The sequence below is a fragment of the Myotis myotis genome, unplaced genomic scaffold (assembly GCF_014108235.1).
Source record: "Myotis myotis isolate mMyoMyo1 unplaced genomic scaffold, mMyoMyo1.p scaffold_m19_p_28, whole genome shotgun sequence".
Classification (NCBI taxonomy): Eukaryota; Metazoa; Chordata; class Mammalia; order Chiroptera; family Vespertilionidae; genus Myotis; species Myotis myotis.
The window spans coordinates 3416684-3439620 of NW_023416333.1; the positions used below are offsets into that span (position 1 = coordinate 3416684).

General features: G+C 60.8%; 1 protein-coding gene across 2 annotated transcripts in view; it reads left to right on the forward strand.

The window, feature by feature from the left end:
* The window catches only part of SHANK1 (SH3 and multiple ankyrin repeat domains 1), a 52593-nt gene extending 29817 nt beyond the window's left edge, over positions 1–22776 (forward strand). The window contains exons 15-24 of one of the 2 annotated variants that reach the window (XM_036296209.1): positions 281–363; positions 569–693; positions 1179–1314; positions 1576–1656; positions 2189–2212; positions 2405–2473; positions 2829–2947; positions 12615–12711; positions 14805–17877; positions 19987–22776. In XM_036296209.1, coding sequence (XP_036152102.1) covers positions 281–363; positions 569–693; positions 1179–1314; positions 1576–1656; positions 2189–2212; positions 2405–2473; positions 2829–2947; positions 12615–12711; positions 14805–17877; positions 19987–20698 — 4519 coding nt within the window. In that variant the 3' untranslated portion in view covers positions 20699–22776. The remainder of the gene's footprint in view (positions 1–280; positions 364–568; positions 694–1178; positions 1315–1575; positions 1657–2188; positions 2213–2404; positions 2474–2828; positions 2948–12614; positions 12712–14804; positions 17878–19986) is intronic. The other variant, XM_036296210.1, reaches the window with a different exon arrangement.
* The last annotated feature ends 161 nt before the right edge of the window (positions 22777–22937 follow it).

Genomic DNA, 22937 nt, shown 5'->3' on the forward strand with positions numbered 1-22937 from the left:
GCCGCTTGCTGAATGGATGGGTGGCTGCATCTCGGGTGGATGAATGAGGAACGAGTGAGTGGGAGAGCAGGCACCCGGGCTCTGCGGGGGAGGCCTGTGAGCGACGCCGTGCGCGCAGGAGCAGACGCTGCCGCTCGGAGTGGGTGAGGAGGAGCCGAGGTGGGATGAATGGTCCTGGAGCCGGGCCCTGGGCCACTGGGGTGCCCGTGGGGCCGGCCTCCGAGCCTCATGATCCCTTCTCCACCCGCCCTGCCCCCGCCCCTCCCGCCCGCCCCACCAGCGATTACATCATTAAGGAGAAGACGGTCCTGCTGCAGAAGAAGGACAGCGAGGGGTTTGGGTTCGTGCTCCGGGGGGCCAAGGGTGAGTGCCGGCCGGCCGGGAGGGGCTGGGGGACGGCCAGGGGGAGGGACCCCAGCCCGCCCACAACCCCCACCCCAGCCCCAGGGTGCTGGTCCCTCAGCCACGGCGCAGCCGCCTCCGTGACTTGGGTCTGAGCCCCATCCCCTGCTCGGCCTCTCCACCCCCTCCCCTCCCCTCCGACCCCGCCGGCTCCTCCCATCTGCAGCGCAGACCCCCATCGAGGAGTTCACCCCCACCCCGGCCTTCCCGGCCCTGCAGTATCTGGAGTCGGTGGACGAGGGCGGCGTGGCATGGCGCGCGGGACTGCGCATGGGCGACTTCCTCATCGAGGTGAGTCCCGGCCCCAGCCCCTGGCGCACCTGCCCCGGACACCCCTCTCTTCCCTGGGGCCCTGGTGACAAATCTCGGGGCCCCTTGGGATCCACACCGGGACCTGGCTGCCCAGGTCCAGCTTCTCCTTTGGCACCGGGCTGCCCAGCCTCTGCTTTCTTCATGGATTTAATCCGAAGGCCTCTCTGAAGTATCTCAAATGGTGCCCCCAGCATGGGCACGTTCTCTCTCTCTCTCTCTCTCTCTCTCTCTCTCTCAATGTGAGTGGGACAAAGAGGAAGAGAGGGGGTGCATGGGGTGGGCTCAGTCCCTCCCACAGCCCAGAGGTCAGGGGAGTTACAGGAACAGGGAGGTGGGGCCTCGCTAGGACAGGAGGGTCCGAGGGAGGGAGGAGAGCCCCCCAGGGTCACCTCCAGGGGACCCTGAGGCGGAAAGCACCCTTCCCTCACCTCCTGGGCGCGCTTGGGGGGGTGTCTGTGCCACAGGTGAACGGGCAGAATGTGGTGAAGGTGGGCCACCGCCAGGTGGTGAACATGATCCGCCAGGGGGGCAACACGCTGATGGTGAAGGTGGTGATGGTCACCCGGCACCCGGACATGGACGAGGCCGTCCACAAGAAAGGTGAGCCTCCCGGGCTGCACAGCCAGGCCCAGCTGCCGCCAGACCGACTCTCAGGAGCCCTCCCAGCCCCAGCCTTCCCTTCCTCGAGGCTGTCTGGCCACACAGCCCTTCCGGGGAGAAACTGAGGCAGGGAGGTCTCCTCGCCGCTGCTGGTGGCGAGTCTCTGAGCTCCGGGAGCGCCGCGGTGTGGCTGGGGGGTCACGGGGCTTCTCCCCGCGGTGCCGAGGCCGGACCCCGACCGACCGACCGTCCCCTTTTTAGCACCCCAGCAGGCTAAGCGGCTCCCGCCCCCAGCCATCTCCCTGCGTTCCAAGTCCATGACCTCAGAGCTGGAGGAGATGGGTGAGCCTGCGGGGCTGCCAGGGCCCAGCGTGAGGGCGAGGGCAGAGGGGGCGGGCGTCCTCGAGTCTGTTAGTGTCGTTAGTGACCAGGGCTCCTCGTCCTCCTCCTGTCCCCGTCCCCGGGCCAGAGCCTCTCTGGCCTGCGTGTGTGTCGCTGGGAAAGGGGCGTCTGAGAGTCGACTTTTCTCTGTCCTCTTGCATCTGTTTCTCTGTCGGGGTCTGTGTGTCCCACGCGGCGAGTCCGTTTCCTGCCCGGGCCCCTCTCCATCGGTCCCACCCCTGTCCTCCGCGACCTGCCACCAGCTGCCTCCCTCCCCCGACCCCCCACCCTCAACGCACAGAAAGGAGGGCAGCCCCCGCCCTCCAGGCAGCGTGGACCTGCAGGGGTCCGAGTTCCACTGACAGGGGCCGGTCAGACAGCTGACAGCCCCGCCCCGGGGCCACGCGGGAGGCGGGCGATCCAGACAGGGGGCCCCTCGCCTCCCCCTGAAGTCCTAACTCTTGGCTCCTCTACTGCCTCTCCCCCGGGCTAGTCTCCCCCTGGAAGAAGAAGAGTGGTGAGTGGGCACAGGACTGGCGGGAGGGCCCCCATCCCGACCCCTCCCCGCCCCGGCCCCTCACTGCCCCACTCGCGCCTGCGCCACGCCCACAGGGCCCCCAACCCGCGGGCCACGCCCACGGGCCCCCCTGAGCGCTCCGCCCCGCCCCCCGGGGTGCCCCTGGGCCACAGCCGCCTCCTTTGCCCACAGAGTATGAGCAGCAGCCGGCGCCCGTGCCCAGCATGGAGAAAAAGCGGACCGTGTACCAGATGGCGCTCAGTAAGTGGCCCACCCCGCTCCCCGGGTCCCGTGCCCCCTGCGGCGCCGTGTCCACTGTGTCCCTCACCCGCCCGCTGACCACCCTCACACCCAGCCTGGCCCCCCTTCTCACGTCTAAGCTGCCACCTTCCAGGATGGCCGGCTTGTTCGCGGCCCTCACGCCTCCCCATGGCTGGGTCCCCCCGCGGGGCTGGAGACTGTGTCTCCACTGGGGCTGCCTGCCCCCCAGGGTGGAGATAGGTGGTCTTTCCCGGTTCTCGGGAGCCGCCCCGTGGGCTCCAGGCTGCCGGGTCTCTGCTCGGGGGCCAAAGCATCTTCATTTCGCCGTGTCCCGCCCCTCTCTGCCTTCCCCCAGACAAACTGGACGAAATTCTGGCGGCAGCTCAGCAGACCATCAGTGCAAGCGAGAGCCCTGGGCCCGGGGGCCTGGCCTCCCTGGGCAAACACCGGCCCAAAGGCTTCTTTGCCACCGAGGTAGGCGTGGGGTGTGGGGAACCGGGGTCCTGGGGGAAGGAGTCTGGACGGGCGCACACGCCAACCTGGAGCCGCCATCCCTATCCTTGCAAACACGTCCTGGGGCCCACTCCTTCCACCCCCCTCCGGGGTCTCCTCTCCTCTCTGCCCACCCTCTTCCTCCTACTCTGCCCGCCTCCCCCAGACCCGCCTCTGGTCCCCGCTGTCTGTTCCTGCTCCTCATGCTCACTCTCTCCTGCCCGTCTCTGTCCCACCTCGAAGGTCTCAGGAAGATGAGTCGATCATGATGGAGATCCCCCTGGCACAGGCCCAGCACGTACTAGGTGCTCAACAAGTGGTCATGACTGAAATATTCATTGCGATCTCGGTCTTGGCCCTGCCTGCTTTTCCCTGCGCGGGAGGCCGACTGGGGCGGGTGTGGGTTGTATGTGGGACGCTACGGTTTACATGGGTTGTGGCATGCATTCCTGCTCAGAAGCATCCTGTGAGGGCAGGGTAGCCCATTGACAGAGGGGACCAACACGGAGGCTCAGAGAGGGAGCCCGATTTCAACCCGGGCAGTCAGGCCACTGGATCCATGGTCCAGCCACCGCCCTCAGCCCTGCTTCTTCTCCTCGGGGGGCCTGCTGGTCCCTCCCTGGCTGTGATCCCCACTGAGCTGCGCCCCTCCATGGGAGCACATTCCCCGCCAGACCCTCCCCCCACCCGCCTGAGGTCACACCCCGCCCTGCCTCGCTCTTTGCACTTTTTTCTTCTGGACCCAGGCCCTGCTCTCTGTCCCTGACCCCTGAACCCCTCTTCTCACAGGCCATACCCACCACCTGGGGGGCGGAGCCATGGTCCCCTTTAACATAGTGCTGTGAATGATGCTGATAAAGGCATATGAGTCCTAGCTGGTTGCTCAGTGGTTAGAGTGTTAGTCCTTAAACTGAAGGGTCGCAGGTTTCGTTCCTGTCCAGGGCATGTGCCTCGGTTGCAGGCTCGATCCCTGGCCCTGGTCTGGATGAGTGTGGGAGGCAACCAATTGATGCGTCTCTCTCACATCAGTGTTTCTCTCTGTCTTTCCCCCTCCCTTCTACTCTCTCTAAAAATCAATGGAAAAAAATATCCTCTGCTAAGGGTTAACAAAAGCATACGATAAAATACATAAGGTAACAAAAGAAGCCAGTTACCCTGAAGTGCAGTTATCAAAATATTTTGAAAAAGCACATTGATGATATAGTCATATCAGTGCCCTTTTTGTCACGACGTTAGCCAGCAGGATCTGGTGGCGGGCCTTATGCTCCAACCCAGTGGTCGGCCAGCTCATGAGTCAACAGAGCCAAATATCAACAGTACAACGACTGACATTTCTTTTGAGAGCCAATTTTTTTAAACTTAAACTATATAGGCAGGTACATTGTTATTAACTTAATTAGGGTACTCCTAAGGCTTAGGAAGAGCCACACTCAAGGGGCCAAAGAGCCGCATGTGGCTCTCGAGCCGCAGTTTGCCGACCATGGCTCTAACCTCAAAGACAGAGCAGCATAAAACACTGTTTTGAGAAATTGTAGCCACTGCGATGGGATCTGGTAATATCCGTGATTTCTGTTGGGTCTTGCTAACGCTAGCATGGTTTGCGGCCTGCATTTCTCATTGAGGAAATGTTGCATTTTTTTAAAAATATGTTTTTATTGACTTTTCAGAGAGAGAGGAAGGGAGAGGGATGAGAGAGGAACATCATCGATTGGCTGCCTCCTGCACACCCCCTACTGGGGATCAAGCCCACAGCCGGGGCCTGTGCCCTGACTGGGAATTGAACCAGCGAAGTCTCTTGGTTCCTGGTTCAACGCTCAACCACTGAGCATTTTAATGGCAGGATAATGAAAAAAATAAAGATGTAGTTTTTCTCCCGTCCAAGTGCATAGGCCCCCTGAAGTCTGTCCACAGCCCCTACTAAGGGTTTGACTGCTATTCTAGAGGCTCTGGTACTTTTACAAGAACCAAGTGCAGGTGGGACATTTTGTACCCAGACTGTTAGAATTTCTCAGATTTAGAAATGGGGACCCCACTGTGACTCGTGCACCCCAGATTTAGAGCCAGAGGGTCCTGGGCCACTTCTCAGGGCTTGGCAGGCCGCCCTGGGTGCAGTAGGTCCTCACTGCACGTCCATCCTTGGTTGCCCAAGGAATTTGAGATCCGTGGGCTATTAGGGTCGTCTTCCGTGCCCACTCCCCACCAAGGTCAGTGTAAGACTCACAGCATGGGCCGCTGTAGAGCCATGCAGACCTGCCTTCGCATCCCGACTCCTCTGACTTACTTGGACCAGGCCATGTAATTTCTCCGCGCCTCAGTCTACCGTTCTGTAAAATGGGACTAAAGCCGGTCCCGCTGGTTCTTAACGAGGATTGAATAAGATCAACTCCTAGTACAGCAGGCGCTGACTCATGCACCCCCAGAGACCCCACAGTAGCATATCAGGCTCAGTGCGAAGTCTCCAGTAACAGATCAGGGCATTTACTCAGCGACTCACGAAGTGCCAGGCAGCCAGGGTGCCACCCCCTCCCTGTGTGAGAACCGTGGTTACAGGAGAGACAAAACCCTGGCCCTCAAGACTTCACGTCTGAGCGCCAAAGACACCCCCAGGGAGGACCAAACCCCTGCCAGTAATAACACCAGCTGCCCGCCCCTCGCCCCTCACCTGAGTCTTCCTTGGGGCCTCCCTTCCCTCCCAGCCGGACCTCCCCTTTTCCTCTCTCCCTCCTGGGGCCTGTCCCTGGACCCTCCCTCTCACATTGCGGCTCTCTCTTTCCCTTCCCACCAGCCTCCCTGATCTTTCTCACCCTGAGTCCTCTCTCTCGGTCTGTGGTCTTGTCCTCTGTGTCTCCATCTCCCATTCGTTTCAGCTTCTGTCTCCTCTTCAGTCTCCCACTTGGACGCCCCCTGCACTGGACCAGAGGGGAAAGGTGGGCAGTGTGGCCTCTTTAAATATATATATATATATATATATATATATATATATATATATATAAATTTTAAAATTGATTTCAGAAAGGAAAAGAGAGGGAGAGATAGAAACATCAATGGTGTGAGAGCATCATTGATCGGCTGCCTCCTGCACGTCCTCTCTTGGGGATGGAGCCCACAACCTGGGCATGTGCCCTTGACTGGAATCCAACCTGGGGCCCGTCAGTCCTCAGGCTGACGCTCTAGCCACTGAGCCAAACCAGCGAGGGCCTGAGGCCTCTTTTCTCGGACCTGCACAGCTGCGAGCAAGAGCAAAATATTGTCCAAGACGCCACTGTTTACCAACTTAAGCACTGGGAGATGTCAGCCTCCCTGAAAGACAGAGCCCCACAGGGCCCAGGGAGGCCCGCGGGTGCCGGCAGTGAGGGCGCAGACCCCAGGCCGGTCCACCGCAGGCCAGGGCGCCTCTTGGGCTCTGTCTCCTCCCCTCCAGGGCTCTGCCGTCCATCTGTCTGTCCCCCCGCTCTGCGTGGCTTTGGCTTTCTGGACAACTGTTTCTGCTTCCTGCTCACTGACCCCTCCCCCACCCAGGGTCCCCTGTCCATCCTCTCTCCCCCCGTATTTGTATGGGTGCAGGTTTCAGCCTTTCTCTGGACTCGGATTCCCTCTGATAATTTTTTGAAAAGACATTTTTACTGATATCAGAGAGGAAGGGAGAGGGAGAGAGAGAGAGAAACATCCATGATGAGAGACAGTCATCAATCGGCCGCCTCCTGCCTGACCCCCCTGGGGATCGAGCCCAAAACTCGGGCATGGGAATCAAACCGTGACCCCCTGGTCCGTAGGTTCACGCTCAGCCACTGAGCCCCGCCGGCTGGGCCCTCCAGTCATTTTATCACACCCTCTCGGTTGCATGCTCTGCCTCTGTCTCCCCCGGGGCCGCTGCAGCCACTCCATTCCAGGGCCTCTCAGGCCTGACTTTCTCTCCCTGCTCACGGGTCGATTTGCCTTCCCATCGCTGTCTGTCCCCTCTCTGGACCTGAGCCTCTGTCTCCCCCATCTCTCTTTTCCCATCTCTCTATCTGTCTCTCCATCTGTCTCCCCCTCCATTCTCTCTCCCCTGACCCCTTCCCAGGGGCTGTCTCCATGGCGCGAATTGCCTAGCCCAGTGGTCGGCAAACCGCGGCTCGCGAGCCACATGCGGCTCTTTGGCCCCTTGAGTGTGGCTCTTCCACAAAATACCACGTGCGGGCGTGCACGTACACTGCGATTGAAACTTCGTGGCCCACGAGCAGAAGTCGGTTTTCGGCCAGGGCGAGCCTATTTTGAAGAAGTGGCGTTAGAAGAAGTGGGGGGGTGGTCGGTCCGGTCGGTCGAGGGGAGATGCGGCTCAGGCGGGCCCCGGCATACACAGCTCGGGGGAGGTACATTGTTTTGAGGTACGTTCGCTGAGGTCGACCCCTTCCAACTCTCCCATCCGCACTCGTCTATCTGAAACAAGACGAGTGTGGATGGGAGAGTCGGAAGGGGTCGACCTCAGCGAACGTACCTCAATCAGATTGAGGACGGTTTTAGCAAAGGCCAGCTTAGGAGCACCCTAATGAAGTTAATAACAATGTTCCTACCTATACAGTTTAAGTTTAAAAAACTTGGCTCTCAAAGAAATTCCAATCGTTGTCCTGTTGATATTTGGCTCCGTTGGCTAATGAGTTTGCCGACCACTGGGCTAGCCCATCCTCAGCCTCCGGCCCCTGAGGCAGCACCCACCCGCGAGGTGGCACAGGAGGAGGCTGGGCCCCTGGACCACTCGCTGGGGAGGAGTCTGCCCGGCAGCTGGTGACGTCACGCCCACCAGGCGCATCCTGATTGGCTGTCCCCTCCGCGCGTGGGAGAGGGTGCTGCCTGGTTGTTGGTTTGTTGATGGGGAGGTCAGCCTGTCCCACCTGGAGTCAGTCCGCCCCTCCAGCCGTCACTGCGCACCCTCAGAGGCTGTTGTGGCTCCTCTGTCTGTCCGGCATCTCCTGGGCCACGCTGACCCCTCACGACTCAAGCTCACCCATTATTTGGCCCCTCCCTTCCAATTCGACGTGTCCCCGGTCAGTTTTGCAAATCCGATGCCTCTCCCTGCACTCTGCACCCTCTTCCGTTAGGGGCACCCTTCCTCTGTCACTGTGACTCCTCTTCTCTCTCTCTTCCCACCCCCACCCTCCTGTCCCGCTGGCTCCCACCCCTCCCGTGCCCACACCTCATGCAGGATGCTTCTCGCACTCCCCTCCCCGCCTCGCAGCCATCCTCTTGCCCGCCCTCCCCAGCCTGCTTCTGCCCCCGACTGGTCCCTGCATCCTTTCTGACAGCCACATCTCTTTCCTTTACTCTTTGTACCCTCTTCCCTCTCACTTAACCTCAGCATTTTCTAGTCACTCCCGTCTGTTTCCTACTACGGCCCTGTCACCTCCTCCTTACTTACTGGCTGGCCTTGTAGGACATGACCTTCTTCTTGACTCATAGCCTCTTTCACTGCCATCAGAATGGGGGAACCAACCCTAAGAACAGGGTTGGGGATTCAGTGAGGACTTACCATAACACATAAAACAGCCGGCAAAGTGGCTTGCCCAGAAACAACGGTCTCTCTCTCTCTCTCTCTCTCTCTCTCTCTCTCTCTCTCTCAATCTCTCTCTCTCTCTCACACACACACACACACACACACACCACCACCACCACCACCACACAATCTCCTCTTTTGGGGGGTTCGGCTCCCTGATGCCACACCGATCGTTATGAGCTGCAGGACAGGATGGAAAACCAAGCAGGGTGTTGGGCTGAGGCTTAGGGAGAAAGGGCTTAAAGGGAATGTCTGAGAAAAACATGCAGCAAAGTCAGGAAGAGTTGGCAGGCTGAGAACCCTGCTCAGAGGAGATGAGAACTGGGGGAACCAGTCAAAACAGATATGCCTTGCCTAGCCAGTTTGGCTCAGTGGATAGAGCGTCAGCCTGTGGACTGAAGGGCCCCAGGTTCTATTCTGGCCAAGGGCACATGCCTGGGTTGCAGGCTCGATCCTCAGTGGGGGTCATGCAGGGGGAGGCCGATCAATGAATCTCTCTCTCATCATGCTTCTATCTCTCTCTCTCCCCCTCTCCCTTCCTCTCTGAAATCAATAAAGATATACTTAAATTAAAGAAAAAAGCAGGCATGTCTTCAGGAGACCCTTCCTGGCGCCTTCCGGGGCTGCCCGGGTGCCCATGTGGATGTCCAGGGGCACAGAACTGGCATCTGGCCTTAAGGCTGCTCCCCCGGTCTTGTTGTGAGCTTGTGTCACTTCCACTCAGTCCTTCGTTCTACAAATATTTCTTGAGCACCTACTATGTGCTAGACCTGCTGCTGGGCCCTGGGGGTGTAGGAGTGAACCAGTCAAGCAAGGTCAATTCTCTTAGAAAATGTACATTTTGGGGAGGGGGAGAGGGAGAGGTTGTGAAACTTTCAAACAACAGTGCCTGATGTGGGTCTTTCTTAGTCACTTGTTCATTTGACGTGAAGCTGTAGAGTATCAGGCCCTGTTTAGGGACTTATCGGGGAACAGGAACAACAAAGTCACTATCCTCAAGCAATTACCCATGACTTTTTTTTTTTTTTTAAATATATTTTATTGATTTTTCATAGAGAGGAAGGGAGAGAGACAGAAAGTTAGAAACATCGATGAGAGAGAAGCATCGATCAGCTGCCTCCTGCACATCTCCCACTGGGGATGTGCCCGCAACCCAGGTACATGCCCTTGACCGGAATCGAACCTGGGACCTTTCAGTCCGCAGGCCGACGCTCTATCCACTGAGCCAAACCAGTTTCGGCAACTTTTTTTTTTTTAATTTCAGAGAGGAAGGGAGAGGGAGAGAGAGAGAGAAACATCAATGATGAGAGAGAATCATTGATTGGCTGCCTCCTACAGGCCCACCCCAACCCCCGTCGGGGATTGAGCCCACAACCTGGGCACGTGCCCTGACTGGGAATTGAACCCTGAGCGCCTGGTTCATAGGTCAACGCTCAACCACTGAGCCACGCTGGCCGGGCAGTTATCCATGACATTTGTAAAAAATATATATTTTTTAATTGATTTCAGGGAGGAAGGGAGAGGGAGAGAGAGATAGAAACATCAGTGATCAGAGAGAATCATTGATTGGCTGCCTCCTGCACGCCCCCCAGTGAGCCTGATTGAGCCTGAAACTGGGGCATGTTTCCTGACGGGAATTGAACTGTGGTTCGTAGGTCAACCCTCAACCACTGAGCCACACTGGCTGGATTTATCCATGACTTTCATGGGCCTTTAGCAATTTTGCCTTCATGAGTCCCTACCTCCTAAAAAAAAAAAAAGTTTAAAAATCTGTATTTTATCACTGTGTTGATACCAAGATGAATATTATCCAGGTTGATTCTACTTTTTTCCCCTTCTGATTTTATTTTATTTTTAAATATATTTTATTGATTTTTTAAAGAGAGGAAAGGAGAGGGATAGAGAGTTAGAAACATGGATGAGAGAGAAACATCGATCAGCTGCCTCCTACACACCCCCTACTGGGGGTGTGCCGGCAACCAAGGTACATGCCCTTGACCGGAATCGAACCTGGGACCCTTGAGTCCCCAGGCCGATGCTCTATCCACTGAGCCAAAGCGGTCAGGGCTCCCCTTCTGATTTTAAAAGAAGTTAAAACATTTCCCCTAAACGTGTCAGGGGCTCTCGACAGTGTACCCTGTTAACTGGGATCATCGATGGTGCCCTCAGGGAACTGACATTCTAGGCTGGGAGACAGACAGTAAGCAAGCAGATGAGACCATTTCGGATGGAGAAAAGCTCCAGGAAGAAAGCAGGACAGGGGGACATGCGGTAGACTGTGACTGGGAGGGGACAGTGGAGTGAAGAGCGTGAAGGTGGGAAGCACCTGTGGGGGTTAGGAGGGGGTCATTGCAGAGGAAAGACCCAGGACCTGCAGGTCCAATGCAGAGCTGGGCCTCGGGGCCCTGGGGGAGCAGGGAGGGGACGTGGTGGGCCTGAGTGAGCAAGGAGGAGATACAGGTGGGACAAGATCGCACAGGGCATCTGAGCCTGGGTCTCCTATAGTTGGAGTCTGACATGGGGATTCTTTTTTTTAATATATTTTATTGATTTTTTACAGAGAGGAAGGGAGAGGGATAGAGAGTTAGAAACATCGATGAGAGAGAAACATCGATCAGCTGCCTCCTGCACACTCCCTACTGGGGATATGCCCACAACCAAGGTACATGCCCTCGACTGGAATCAAACCTGGGACCCTTGAGTCCGCAGGCCGACGCTCTATCCACTGAGCCAAACCGGTTAGGGCTGACTTGGGGATTCTTATGCCAACTAAGCAGGGGTGGGGGTGGGGGTGGGGGTGGGGGCGGAGGGGGGCTGCCATGGAGTGAGGGAGGCAGAATGGGCTGCAAAGGACAGCAGACCTGGTCCCCACTGGAGTGCGCCTCAGCCTGACCATCCCCCCCCCCCCCACACACACACACACACACAGCTCTGGAGTGTGACTTGCTGGGGTGTTGATCCTGCCTTGGACCTCCGTGTCAGTCTGTCACTGGCTGCAGGTGGCTCTCAGAAGTGGGGGCACGTAACCACTTGGGCAGGTCACCCCCTTTGGGGGAGGGTGATTCTCCAGAGCAAAAAGCAAGTGGCACACAGCAGCTGGGGTTGGGCACGGCATCCCGGCCAAGGGGGTCTGGGTCGGCTGGGCATTCCGACCTCTTCCTAGCTGAGGTGGGCTGTGACTGTAGGATTTTAAGCAGGGCAATAACATGACCTGAATTACTTTTTTAAATATATTTTTTTAATTGATTTCAGAGAGGAAGAGAGAGAGAGAGAGAGAGAGAGAGAGAGAGAGAGAAACATCAAGAGGGGATCATTGATCGGCTGCCTCCTGCACGCCCCACGCTGGGGATCGAGTCCACAGCCTGGGCCTGGGCCCCGTCTGGGAATCAAACCATCACCACTTGGTTCATAGGTCGATGCTCAACCACTGAATCAGCTGGGCCTGAATTACTTTTTGAAAAGATCCCTCTGCCCTAGTTGGTTTGGCTCAGTGGATAGAGCGTCAGCCTGCAGACTGAAGGGTCCTGGGTTCGATTCCGGTCAAGGGCAGGTACCCTGGTTGCAGGCTCCTCCCAGGCCTGGACCCTGGTCGGGGCTCATGCAGGAGGCAACCAATCTGTGTTTCTCTCACATCCATGTTTCTTTCTTGTCTTTCCCTCTCTCTTCCACTCTCCCTAAAAATCAATGGAAAAATATCCTCGGGTGAGGATTAATAACAACAACAAAAAGGTCCCTCTGGCCCTTGTGTGGAAAGCAGGCCAGAGGCGGTGGGGGGACAAGGGAGGAGGCTACTGCTGTCATCAGGCTGCTGGTGACTTGGGCCTGGGCGGCGGCAGCAGGAATGGAGAAAAGGACCCAGATGTGTACGGGATGTCTGGGAAACAGAGCGAACAGGGTTGACTAAAAATCGCTCTTTTCTTTTCTTTCTCCCCTTTGCCCGGACTCAGAAACCTTTCCGTTCACAAGAATTCCCTTCCACCTCCTGCAGGCCCCGCCCCCTGCCTGCTAAGGCCAGGGAGCCGGGATGGGGGCTGGCCGGGTACAGAGCCTGAATCCTCCTGCCCTGACTCTTCTCTCTCTGCTATCTTTTCTCTCTCCTCCCCGACGGCCACCCCAAAGTCGAGCTTCGATCCCCACCACCGCTCGCAGCCGAGCTATGAACGGCCTTCCTACCTGCCCCCAGGACCTGGGCTTATGCTCCGGCAGAAATCTATTGGTATGTCACCCGCACCGTCACCGTCACCGGAAGCGTGGGTGTGAGGGACGCGGGCGCGGGAAGGGGAGGCTGCAAGGGTGACCGTTCACGGCAGAAACAAGGGGCCTGGAAGTGTTCTCTTCCGCTTCCACACGTGACCACAGGTCCGTGGAGGTGGGCAAAGCACTCCGGCTTTGCCGCTGGGCAGACCTGGGTTTGGATCCTGGCTCTTGTCCATCCCAGCTGTGTGACCTGGGGCAGGTGACTTCACTTCTTTGGGCCTAGGGCTCTGCAGCTAGAAAATGAGATGACTGCCCCCGCCACAGCCCCTGGTTCCTTCTCTCTCATACTTGACTCCAGTCATTCATTCATTCATTTATTCATTCATTCATTCTTCATGTGCTTATTGAGCCCTACCACATGCCAGGTTAGACTGGGGGAGAGGGGGAGAGATGTCAGTGTAGAAAATAGACTAAAGGGCCCTGCCCTCCTGGAGCTTACATGATAGAAAGACAGACAACCTACTATAAGGATAAGAAACAAGAAAATGATACCATATGTTAAAGGTGCTAAGTGCTATGGAAAAACAGAAAACGTAGATATGATCAGAGAGATCACAAGTGCTGGTGGGAGCAAGTTTGGGCTGAAATGTGGAGATGAAGCAGGGAGCCATGGAGGTATCCAGAGGGGAGGCCCTCCAGGCAGCAGACACAGCCAGTGCAAAGGCCCTGGGGTAGGACCGAGCTGCCATTTGCTGAGATGGGGGCGACCAGGGGCAGGAGGAGGTCAGGAGCTCAGTTAGGGGCCTGCTGAGTTCGAGATGCCAGTGAGACCCGAAGCGGATGCGGCATTCAGGTCTAGGAGCAGGGAGCTCGGGGGAGAGCATTGGGCCCGAGACAGAGGTGGGAGTCTCCAGCAGAGAAGTAATGAATGAAGCGGGGACACTGGTCAAGGGAGAGAGAGTAGCCAGAGGCTTGCAGGAGAGGATCAAAGACAGCCCTGGCCGTGGATAAGTCGGCCAAGGACTTCGCCTCTCCACTCTTCGCTGAGGCGGCTGGCTAATTGGAGCCAGCTTTTCCTGAACGTCCAGTGTCCACAGTCTACCAGCCTGTGCCTCTCATCTGTGAGGCCTGCCTCCATCTCATCATTTCCCTAACGCCACCCCAAATCTACACAGCATCGCATCCCTACCCAAAGCCTCCTTTATTTTATTTATTTATTTATTCATTCATTCATGTGTGTATCTTATGTTTGTCATATCACTTGTCAATTCCTACAGTTTTCATTTTTGTCCACGTGCTCTTATGTGTGCGCAATTTGAGGTCCTTAATGGCTGAGACACCATTATTTTTTCATCTTTGTATTTTTTTTAATTAAATCTTTATTGTTGAAAGTATTACATATGTCCCCCTTTTTCCCCCATTGGCCCCTACCAGCCCCCCTTCCACCCCCCACCCCGACCCCAGGCCTTCACCACCCTCTTGTCTGTGTCCATGGGTTATGCATATATGCATACAAGGTCTTTGGTTGATCTCTTCCCACCCACTCACCCACCCACCCACCCCCGCCTTCCCTCTGAGGGTCCACATCAGCTCCCCCTTAAACAGTAGCTTCATCGTGAGCAGTTCTGTCTGTGAAATCCCAGGTTTGATGTGCCAGTTGCATCTCTTGTCTGCCTTTGCATGAAAAGAAATCTATACCTAATGCACATGGTATCTCTCCCTGGCTCAAGCCACTTTTGCTCACCCCAAGCCACCGCCACCAGCCTATGACTGTGCGGTTGTGTGAATTAGAGATGGCGCCCCCTTCTGGCCCGGGGTGGAAGTTCAGCTGGGTCTCACCCCAGCCCCCTTGGCTCCCTTCGCTGTTTGCGGTTGGGCCGCGCACAGGCTGTGTTACTGTGTCCAGCGGGTTCGGATGTACCGTGGCTGGGGCAGCTCTGGACTAATCCGTGGGAAGGTCTTACATGCATGGGCGCCGTTATCGTCATCATCATCATCAACAACAACAACAGCATCGTTACTATTATCACTTTCCCGATGATGTGGCTCCGCGGAATGGGGGAACAGGGAGCCCCCACCCGCCCCATTCCTGCCTCCTCTGTGTCTTCCCAGGGGCCGCCGAAGACGACAGGCCTTACCTAGCGCCCCCGAGCATGAAGTTCAGCCGCAGCCTGTCCGTGCCTGGTTCGGAGGACATCCCCCCGCCTCCCACCACGTCCCCGCCCGAGCCCCCGTACAGCACGCCCCCAGCCCCCTCCATCTCCGGCCGCCTCACGCCCTCCCCCCGGGGCGGGCACTTCAACCCCGGCTCCGGCGGGCCCCTCCCCGCCTCCTCCCCCTCCTCCTTCGACGGGCCCGCCCCTCCCGACACCCGCCTGGGCGGCCGCGAGAAGAGCCTGTACCACAGCGGGCCCCTGCCCCCCGCGCACCACCACCCGCCCCACCACCACCACCACCACGCGCCGCCGCCCCAGCCCCACCACCACCACGCGCACCCCCCTCACCCTCCCGAGATGGAGACGGGCGGCTCCCCGGACGACCCCCCGCCCCGACTGGCCCTGGGGCCGCAGCCGAGCCTGCGCGGCTGGCGGGGCGGCGGGCCCAGCCCGACCCCGGGCGCCCCGTCCCCGTCGCATCACGGCGGCGGCGCGGGCGGCGGCCCCTCCCAGGCGCCCGCGCTGCGCTACTTCCAGCTGCCGCCGCGCGCGGCCAGCGCGGCCATGTACGTGCCCGCCCGCTCGGGCCGGGGGCGCAAGGGCCCGCTGGTCAAGCAGACCAAAGTGGAGGGCGAGCCGCAGAAGGGCGGCCTCCCGCCCGCGCCCTCGCCCACGTCGCCCGCGTCCCCGCAGCCGCCGCCCGCCGCGGCCGCGCCGTCGGAGAAGAACTCCATCCCCATCCCCACCATCATCATCAAGGCCCCGTCCACCAGCAGCAGCGGCCGCAGCAGCCAGGGCAGCAGCACCGAGGCCGAGCCCCCGCCGCCGCCCGACGCCGCGGCCGGCTCCTCCTCCGCGCCCAGCCCCGCGCCGGCGTCCCCGTCGCCCGCGCCGCCCTCCCCGTCGCCCGCGCCCGCCCCCGCCTCGCCCAGCGGCCCGGCCACCCTCGACTTCACCAGCCAGTTCGGGGCGGCCCTGGTCGGGGCGGCGCGCCGGGAGGGCGGCTGGCAGAGCGAGGCCCGCCGGCGCTCCACGCTCTTCCTCTCCACCGACGCGGGCGACGAGGAGGGCGGCGACGGCGCGCTGGGCTCGGGCGCGCCCCCGGGCCCGCGGCTGCGCCACTCCAAGTCCATCGACGAGGGCATGTTCTCCGCCGAGCCCTACCTGCGCCTGGAGGCCGGGGGCGGCGGCTACGGGGGCTACGGCGCCGCCAGCCGCGCCTACGGCAGCAGCGGGGGCAGCAGCGCCTTCACCAGCTTCCTGCCGCCGCGGCCCCTGGTCCACCCGCTGACCGGCAAGGCCCTGGACCCCGCCTCCCCGCTCGGGCTGGCGCTGGCGGCCCGCGAGAGGGCGCTGAAGGAGTCCTCGGAGGGCGGGGGCGCCCCCCAGCCGCCTCCCCGGCCCCCGTCGCCCCGCTACGAGGTCCCGCCGCCCACCCCGCACCACCACGCGCCCCACGCGCACCACGAGCCCGTGCTGCGCCTCTGGGGGGCCTCCCCTCCGGACCCCGCCCGCCGGGAGCTGGGGTACCGGGCGGGGCTGGGCGGCCCGGAGAAGCCCCTGGCGGCCAGCCCGCCCGCCGCGCGGCGCTCCCTGCTGCACCGCCTGCCGCCCACGGCGCCCGGGGTCGGGCCCCTCCTCCTGCAGCTGGGCCCGGAGCCCCCCGCCCCGCTCCCCGGGGTGAGCAAGGCCTGGCGGGCCGGAGCCCCCGAGGAGCCCGAGCGGCTGCCCTTACACGTGCGGTTCCTGGAGAACTGCCAGCCGCGGGCCGGGGGGGCGGGGGGCAGGGGTCCCCCCGCGGAGGACGGCCCGGGGGTCGCGCCGCCCAGCCCGCGCCGCTCGGTGCCCGCCTCGCCCACCTCCCCGCGGGGCAGCGAGGAGAACGGGCTCCCCCTGCTGGTCCTGCCGCCGCCCGCCCCCTCCGTGGACGTGGAGGACGGCGAGTTCCTCTTCGTGGAGCCGCTGCCCCCGCCCCTGGAGTTCTCCAACAGCTTCGAGAAGCCCGAGTCGCCCCTCACGCCGGGGCCTCCGCACCCCCTGCCCGACCCCCCGACCCCGACCACCCCGCTGCCGCCCGCGCCCCCCGCCGTCGCTGCCGCCCCGCCCACCCTGGACTCCACCGCCTCCAGCCTGACCTCCTACGACAGCGAGGTGGCCACGCTGACCCAGGGCGCCCCCGCGGCTCCGGGGGACGCCCCTGCGCCCGGCCCGCCGGCCCCCGCCGCCCCGGCCGCCCCCGCGCCCCAGCCCGGGCCGGACCCTCCGCCCGGCACAGACTCCGGGATCGAGGAGGTGGACAGCCGGAGCAGCAGCGACCACCCGCTGGAGACCATCAGCAGCGCGTCCACGCTGAGCAGCCTGTCGGCCGAGGGCGGCGGCGGCGGCAGCGCAGGGGGCGGGGGTGGCGGTGGGGCCGGGGCGGCCAGTGGGCCGGAGCTGCTGGACACCTACGTGGCCTACCTGGACGGCCAGGCCTTCGGGGGGAGCGGCGCCCCCGGCCCGCCGTACCCCCCGCAGCTCATGACTCCCTCGAAGCTCCGCGGCCGGGCTCTGGGGGCCAGTGGAGGCCTGCGCCCCGGCCACGGCGGGGGACTCCGCGACCCCGTCACGCCCACGAGCCCCACCGTCTCCGTGACGGGGGCCGGAACCGATGGGCTGTTGGCCTTGAGCGCTTGTTCGGGAGCCTCGACGGCAGGTGTGACTGGGGGTCCGGGAGCCGTGGAGCCAGAAGGCGCACCGGTGCCCTTGTCGTCTGCATCGTCCCTGCCGCGGAAGCTGCTGCCCTGGGAGGAGGGCCCGGGGCCCCCGCCGCCGCCGCTGCCCGGGCCCCTGGCCCCGCCTCAGGCCTCCGCCTTGGCCACCGTGAAAGCCAGCATCATCAGCGAACTCAGCTCCAAGCTCCAGCAGTTTGGGGGCTCCTCGGCAGCTGGTGGCGCTCTGCCCTGGGCCCGGGGAGGCAGCGGGAGCGACAGCCACCACGGGGGAGCCAGCTACGTCCCCGAGAGGACCTCGTCCCTGCAGCGGCAGAGGTGAGCAGGGGCTGGTGGTGGGCGAGGAAGCCAGAGGGGGCCCACGCTGTGGGTCCCCGAGTCCCCCTTCCCCGCAGCTGTGTTCCTTTAAGATCCCCGGTGGTGGTAGAAGGAAATCAGAAGCCGGGCTGGCTGGCTGGCTCGGTGGGGTTTGCCCTGAAAGAAGCATGCTGTCCCCGGTGCTTTAAACGCCCCTGTATCTCTGTAGTAGCTTCTGTGGTCTCCTCCCATCACCATGACAACCCACAGGCTGATTCACGAACCCAGAGAGTTAGTAACAAGGGAGGTGGGAGCACAACTTGCAGATGTCATGTGTCCTTCGCGGGTTGTCAGTGCGGAAGAGCCCTGAAAATCTGCAAGTCCCTGGAGCCCTCGGGGCTCAAGACAAGATGCTTGAGGCCACAGTGGTTCCGTGTGTGGTCCTGAAGCCAGCCCTGCACTTTCTAACTGGGTGACTGTAGGCAAAGGAGTCACCCCTCTGTGGACGGGGACAGCATAGCACCCTCGCCCCCCCCCCCCCCCAAAGGCCTTTAGAGGCCTTTGTTGTAACATGAGATGGAGGAGGGGAGGGGCTTCTTACAGAAACCCAGCCAAGTATAGATGGGGAAATACCCATGGTGCCTACGGTTTCCCAAACAGCTAGCCAGCCAGGATGGCCACAAAGTTGAAGTTCATTCAAGTCTTAGGGAAAGTGGAGTCGCATTCCTGATTCAGACACCCAGAGAATGAAGAGAAGTTTTTGGGGTTTTTGAAAAATATATATTTTATTGATTTTTTTATAGAGAGTTAGAAACATGGATGAGAGAGAAACATCCATCAGCTGCCTCCTGCACGCCCCCTACTGGGGATGTGCCCGCAACCAAGGCACATGCCCTTGACCAGGATCGAACCCGGGACCCTTCAGTCCGCAGGCCGACGCTCTATCCACTGAGCCAAACCAGTCAGGGCTGTGTTTTGTCTTGTTTTTTAATTCCCTGTCCATCTGTGGGGCTCACGCTAATCGTTTGAAGGTCTGATGTCCTTTGAACGTGGCTTTATCGGGCCGTTGAGTATTCTTAAGGATTCTGGGTCCAGAAAAGGATGCTTAGTGTAGGTGACAGCTGAACCAATTATTTACCACCTACTGGGTGCTGGGTGCCCTTATGGGGGAGAGGGTGCCCCTAGTGGACAGGACAGGCAAAGTGTTGCCCAAAGACAGGTAGAGGCCAGACTGCAAAATAATTGGAATCATCCCAGGGAGGAAGGAAAAAAAAAAAAAATGCACTAAGGGGATGGTTAGAGAAGGTCCCTCAAGAGCAAGAAGAGTAGAGACTGGAGGAGGGAGGGGGGAGCAAACCCCAGAGCTACTTGGGGGAACAGCAAGCTAGGCAGAGGGAACAGCCAGTTCAAAGACCTTGAGGCTGGACTGTTCTGGAAGGAGCTAAAGGGATGAGGGGAACCTTTTTCTCCCCTTGTTTCTTCTCTCTTTCATCTCCCTCTCCTCATCTCTCTCTCTCTCTCTGTTCCCTGTCCCCTTCCATCTCTCTCTCCCCTGAACGCTCACCCTCTCTTTGTTCCTCTCCCACCGTCTCCCTGTCTTCCACTCTGCTGTGACTGGCCATAACCCTAAAAGGCAGTATAGAATAGTGGTTAAGAGCTCAGACTTCGGTGCCATCTAACCGGGCTCTGCCACTTCCTGGCTGTGTGTCCTTAGGCAAGTTACTTAACCTCTCTGTGCTGATGACAATAATAGTAACCCGCATCAGGGCTGTCGTGGGGATTAAATTGAGATGCGATATGTAAAGCACTTAGAACAATGCCTGGCACACCTGAGCATCAGTAAGTGGTGGAGATGATTATTATTATCACTTAATGTCTCTTTTTCTTTCATCTCTCTTGACTGTCACCCTCTCCCTGTCCTCTCATTTTTCTCTCCCTTCATTTCTGTCCTGACATCCATCTCCCTTCCCTCCTTCTATCTCTTCCCACCTCTCTTCTCCATCTCTTTACCCCGCCCCTATGTCTTTCTTCCTCTCTCCTTACATCTTGACCTCTTCCTCTTTCTCACCTGCCCTTACCCCCCACCCCACCCCCACCCCCTGCCCTCCACCCACCCCTGTCATATTCCAGACTCTCCGAAGACTCCCAGTCCTCGCTCCTCTCCAAACCCGTGAGCAGCCTGTTTCAGAACTGGCCCAAAACACCCCTGCCGCCACTCCCCACGGGGACCGGGGTCCCCTCCGCGGCTGCGGCCCCCGGGGCCACCTCACCCTCGGCCTCCTCCTCCACGTCCAGCCGCCACCTCCAGGGTGTGGAATTCGAGATGCGGCCACCTCTGCTCCGCCGGGCCCCCAGCCCCTCGCTGCTGCCCACTTCGGAGCACAAGGTCAGCCCTGCGCCCCGGCCCTCGTCCCTGCCCATCCTGCCTTCTGGACCCCTCTACCCGGGCCTCTTTGACGTCCGCAGCTCTCCCACTGGAGGGGCCGGGGGCTCGGCCGACCCCTTCGCCCCCGTCTTTGTGCCGCCGCACCCGGGGATGTCCGGGGGCCTCGGGGGAGCCTTGTCTGGGGCCTCCCGCTCCCTCTCACCGACCCGCCTGCTTTCGCTGCCCCCGGACAAGCCTTTCGGCGCCAAGCCTCTGGGGTTCTGGACCAAGTTCGACGTGGCTGATTGGCTGGAGTGGCTGGGCTTGGCCGAGCACCGAGCCCGCTTCCTGGACCACGAGATCGATGGCTCGCACCTGCCCGCCCTGACCAAGGAGGACTACGTGGACCTGGGCGTGACCCGGGTGGGCCACCGCATGAATATCGACCGGGCTCTCAAATTTTTCCTGGAGAGGTGATGGCTGGCTTGGACGGACCAGCCCGTCCACAGAACCCTGGGGCTCGCCGGCCCCTGGACCTCTGACCCTTGACCCTTATTCTCTCCCTGGGCCGGGGACCACGCTACACCTGTGCCCTGCCGTCATCTCCCGAGGCTGGAGGTCACCGGGGTGGCCTGATTCCAGCCAGACATTTGCACCTCACAGGAGGGGGCAGCTAATGGAGATTGTGTGTGCAGCTGGGAGCCGACGGGGTGGGCGTGGAAGAAATCAGAGGGGGGATGGAGGAGGAGGAGGGAAGGGTCGATTCTGGGGAGGGGGGACTGACAGAGCCATAGAGGGCCAGCCCCGAGCCTGGCTGGGTGGGGGGTCCGTTCCCCAGGCCGCAGGGGAAGGGGGTGCCCTCAGATTCCACCACCTGCCACCCCTCTAACAACCCTTTCCCCCCTTTCTCCAGGCCCCTCCGTTCTCCCTGCCTCCCCTCTCCCTAGCACACACAGCGGCCCCCTCAGCCTCTTGCACGCTCCTTTGCACGCCTGCTTGCCTCTCCCCCCTCCCCGGGCTACAATTTTGCACAAAGTTGCCCCCTCGCTGTCTTGCACACTCCGCCTTGGCTTCTGTCCTGCGAGGCCTCATCTCTGCTTCCCTCGGCCTCATCTCTGCTTCCCTCCCACCCGTCCCATTTCTCCCCCCAGGCGCCACGCCCCCTGCTCTCTCCAGCTCCCGCTTGCACGCTCTCCCCTCGGCGTCCGCCCCATCCCCCTCCCTCCCGACAACCTCCGGGCCCTTGCTGCAGACACACTTGGGACACCCTCCCCCTCCCCCCCTCACAGGCTCCGTGCACACGCGGATTCTCTGGAATACCGTCCTCTGTTGAACCCTTGCACACTCGCCGTCCCCCGCGCGCAACTCTCCCGACACGCTCGCCTCGGGTTTTCTTTAAGCACTTTGCCCCCTTATTCTTGATCCCCACTTTCTTCCCCTGCCCGCCGCCGCCTGTCACGTGACACCCCCTCCCCCTGCTTGCCCCGCCCCCCCCTCGCACTGTCACTTCTAGCGCGTGGCTTGCACACTGGCTTCCCAGGAACTCTTTCTCTCTCCATGTTCATCCCGCTCCTCCCCGCCAGGCTCCCGCTCCCTTGCCCCTTCCTCTTCCAAATCTCTGCCCATCCCCATCGGCTCTTCTGTGGGCCCCCTCGCACACGCATTCTCCCGCATTTCCGCTGCGCTTCGGAAACCCTTTTCTGTTCTTTAAGGATGTCCCCGCACACTGGCTTTGCTGCACACGCGTTCCTGAGTTTCGACTTGTTCTTGCCCGCTCCTGGGCGACTTTCTCCATCTCCCTTGGGGAACATTGCCTTTTGCACACGGGCCCCCTCCGCACTCCGGGGCCCCCTCCGCACTCCCAGCCTGTCTGATCGCGTCCGTTCCTGGCAGCTGTTTTCTGTCCTGTGACAGCTCCGCGCCGCCGTCACTCTGCCTGTTCTCTTCCGTCTTCAGCGCTTCTCTCTCTCTGGCAGGAGGAGCCCCTGTGCACACTCACTTCCTGCTCACCACGCGCCCTCTCCCGGCTCCAGGCTTTGCCCTCCGGCACAGGCTCCCTCCTCTCGCTCTTCCCAGTCCTTCCTGGCCATCTGTCTTTCCATTTTGCACGAAGACTATCCCCGTCCCCCCACCCCCACCCCGACTTCCCAACCCTTCAGTCTCTCCAAGAAACTGCCTCCTCCAGCATGGCTGTTCCTTCCTGCACGCTCCCCGCCTCCCTCTATCCCTGGGGCTTGGGAATTTCAAACCACCCCTTCCCCTGGGAAGCCCCCTCCCCTACTGTGGGTAAAGGGGGGAGGGCATCGCCCTCAGGTCCCCCATGTTCAGCTGCCAAAGAAGGGAGCTCCCCCTCCTTCCCCCAAGCCCATTCCCCCTCTGCTGCCCCCACCCCCGAGGGGGGGGGCTCCGTCCATGGGGGGGAGGGTGCTTGCAGCCCTCTCCCCTTACCACGTCAGGGATCTGCGGGGAACCTTGTGGGAGGGTCCTGGGAGGGGGGAAGGGTGTCAAGGAGGGGGTGGAGGTCGCGCTGGGCCCCTCCCCGCCCCCTCCCCCTTGTCGTTTGCCCCCCGTCCGCAGGGGGCCTGCGCGGCGCCCGTCTATCAAGGGCTTGTTCATTCTGGATGGGTGCCGCGGGGTTGGGGAGGGTGTAGGGGGTGGGGAGGGGGGAGGAGAGGTAGGGGTGGGAGGGGGAAGGGACTGGATGGGGCTGCAGCGC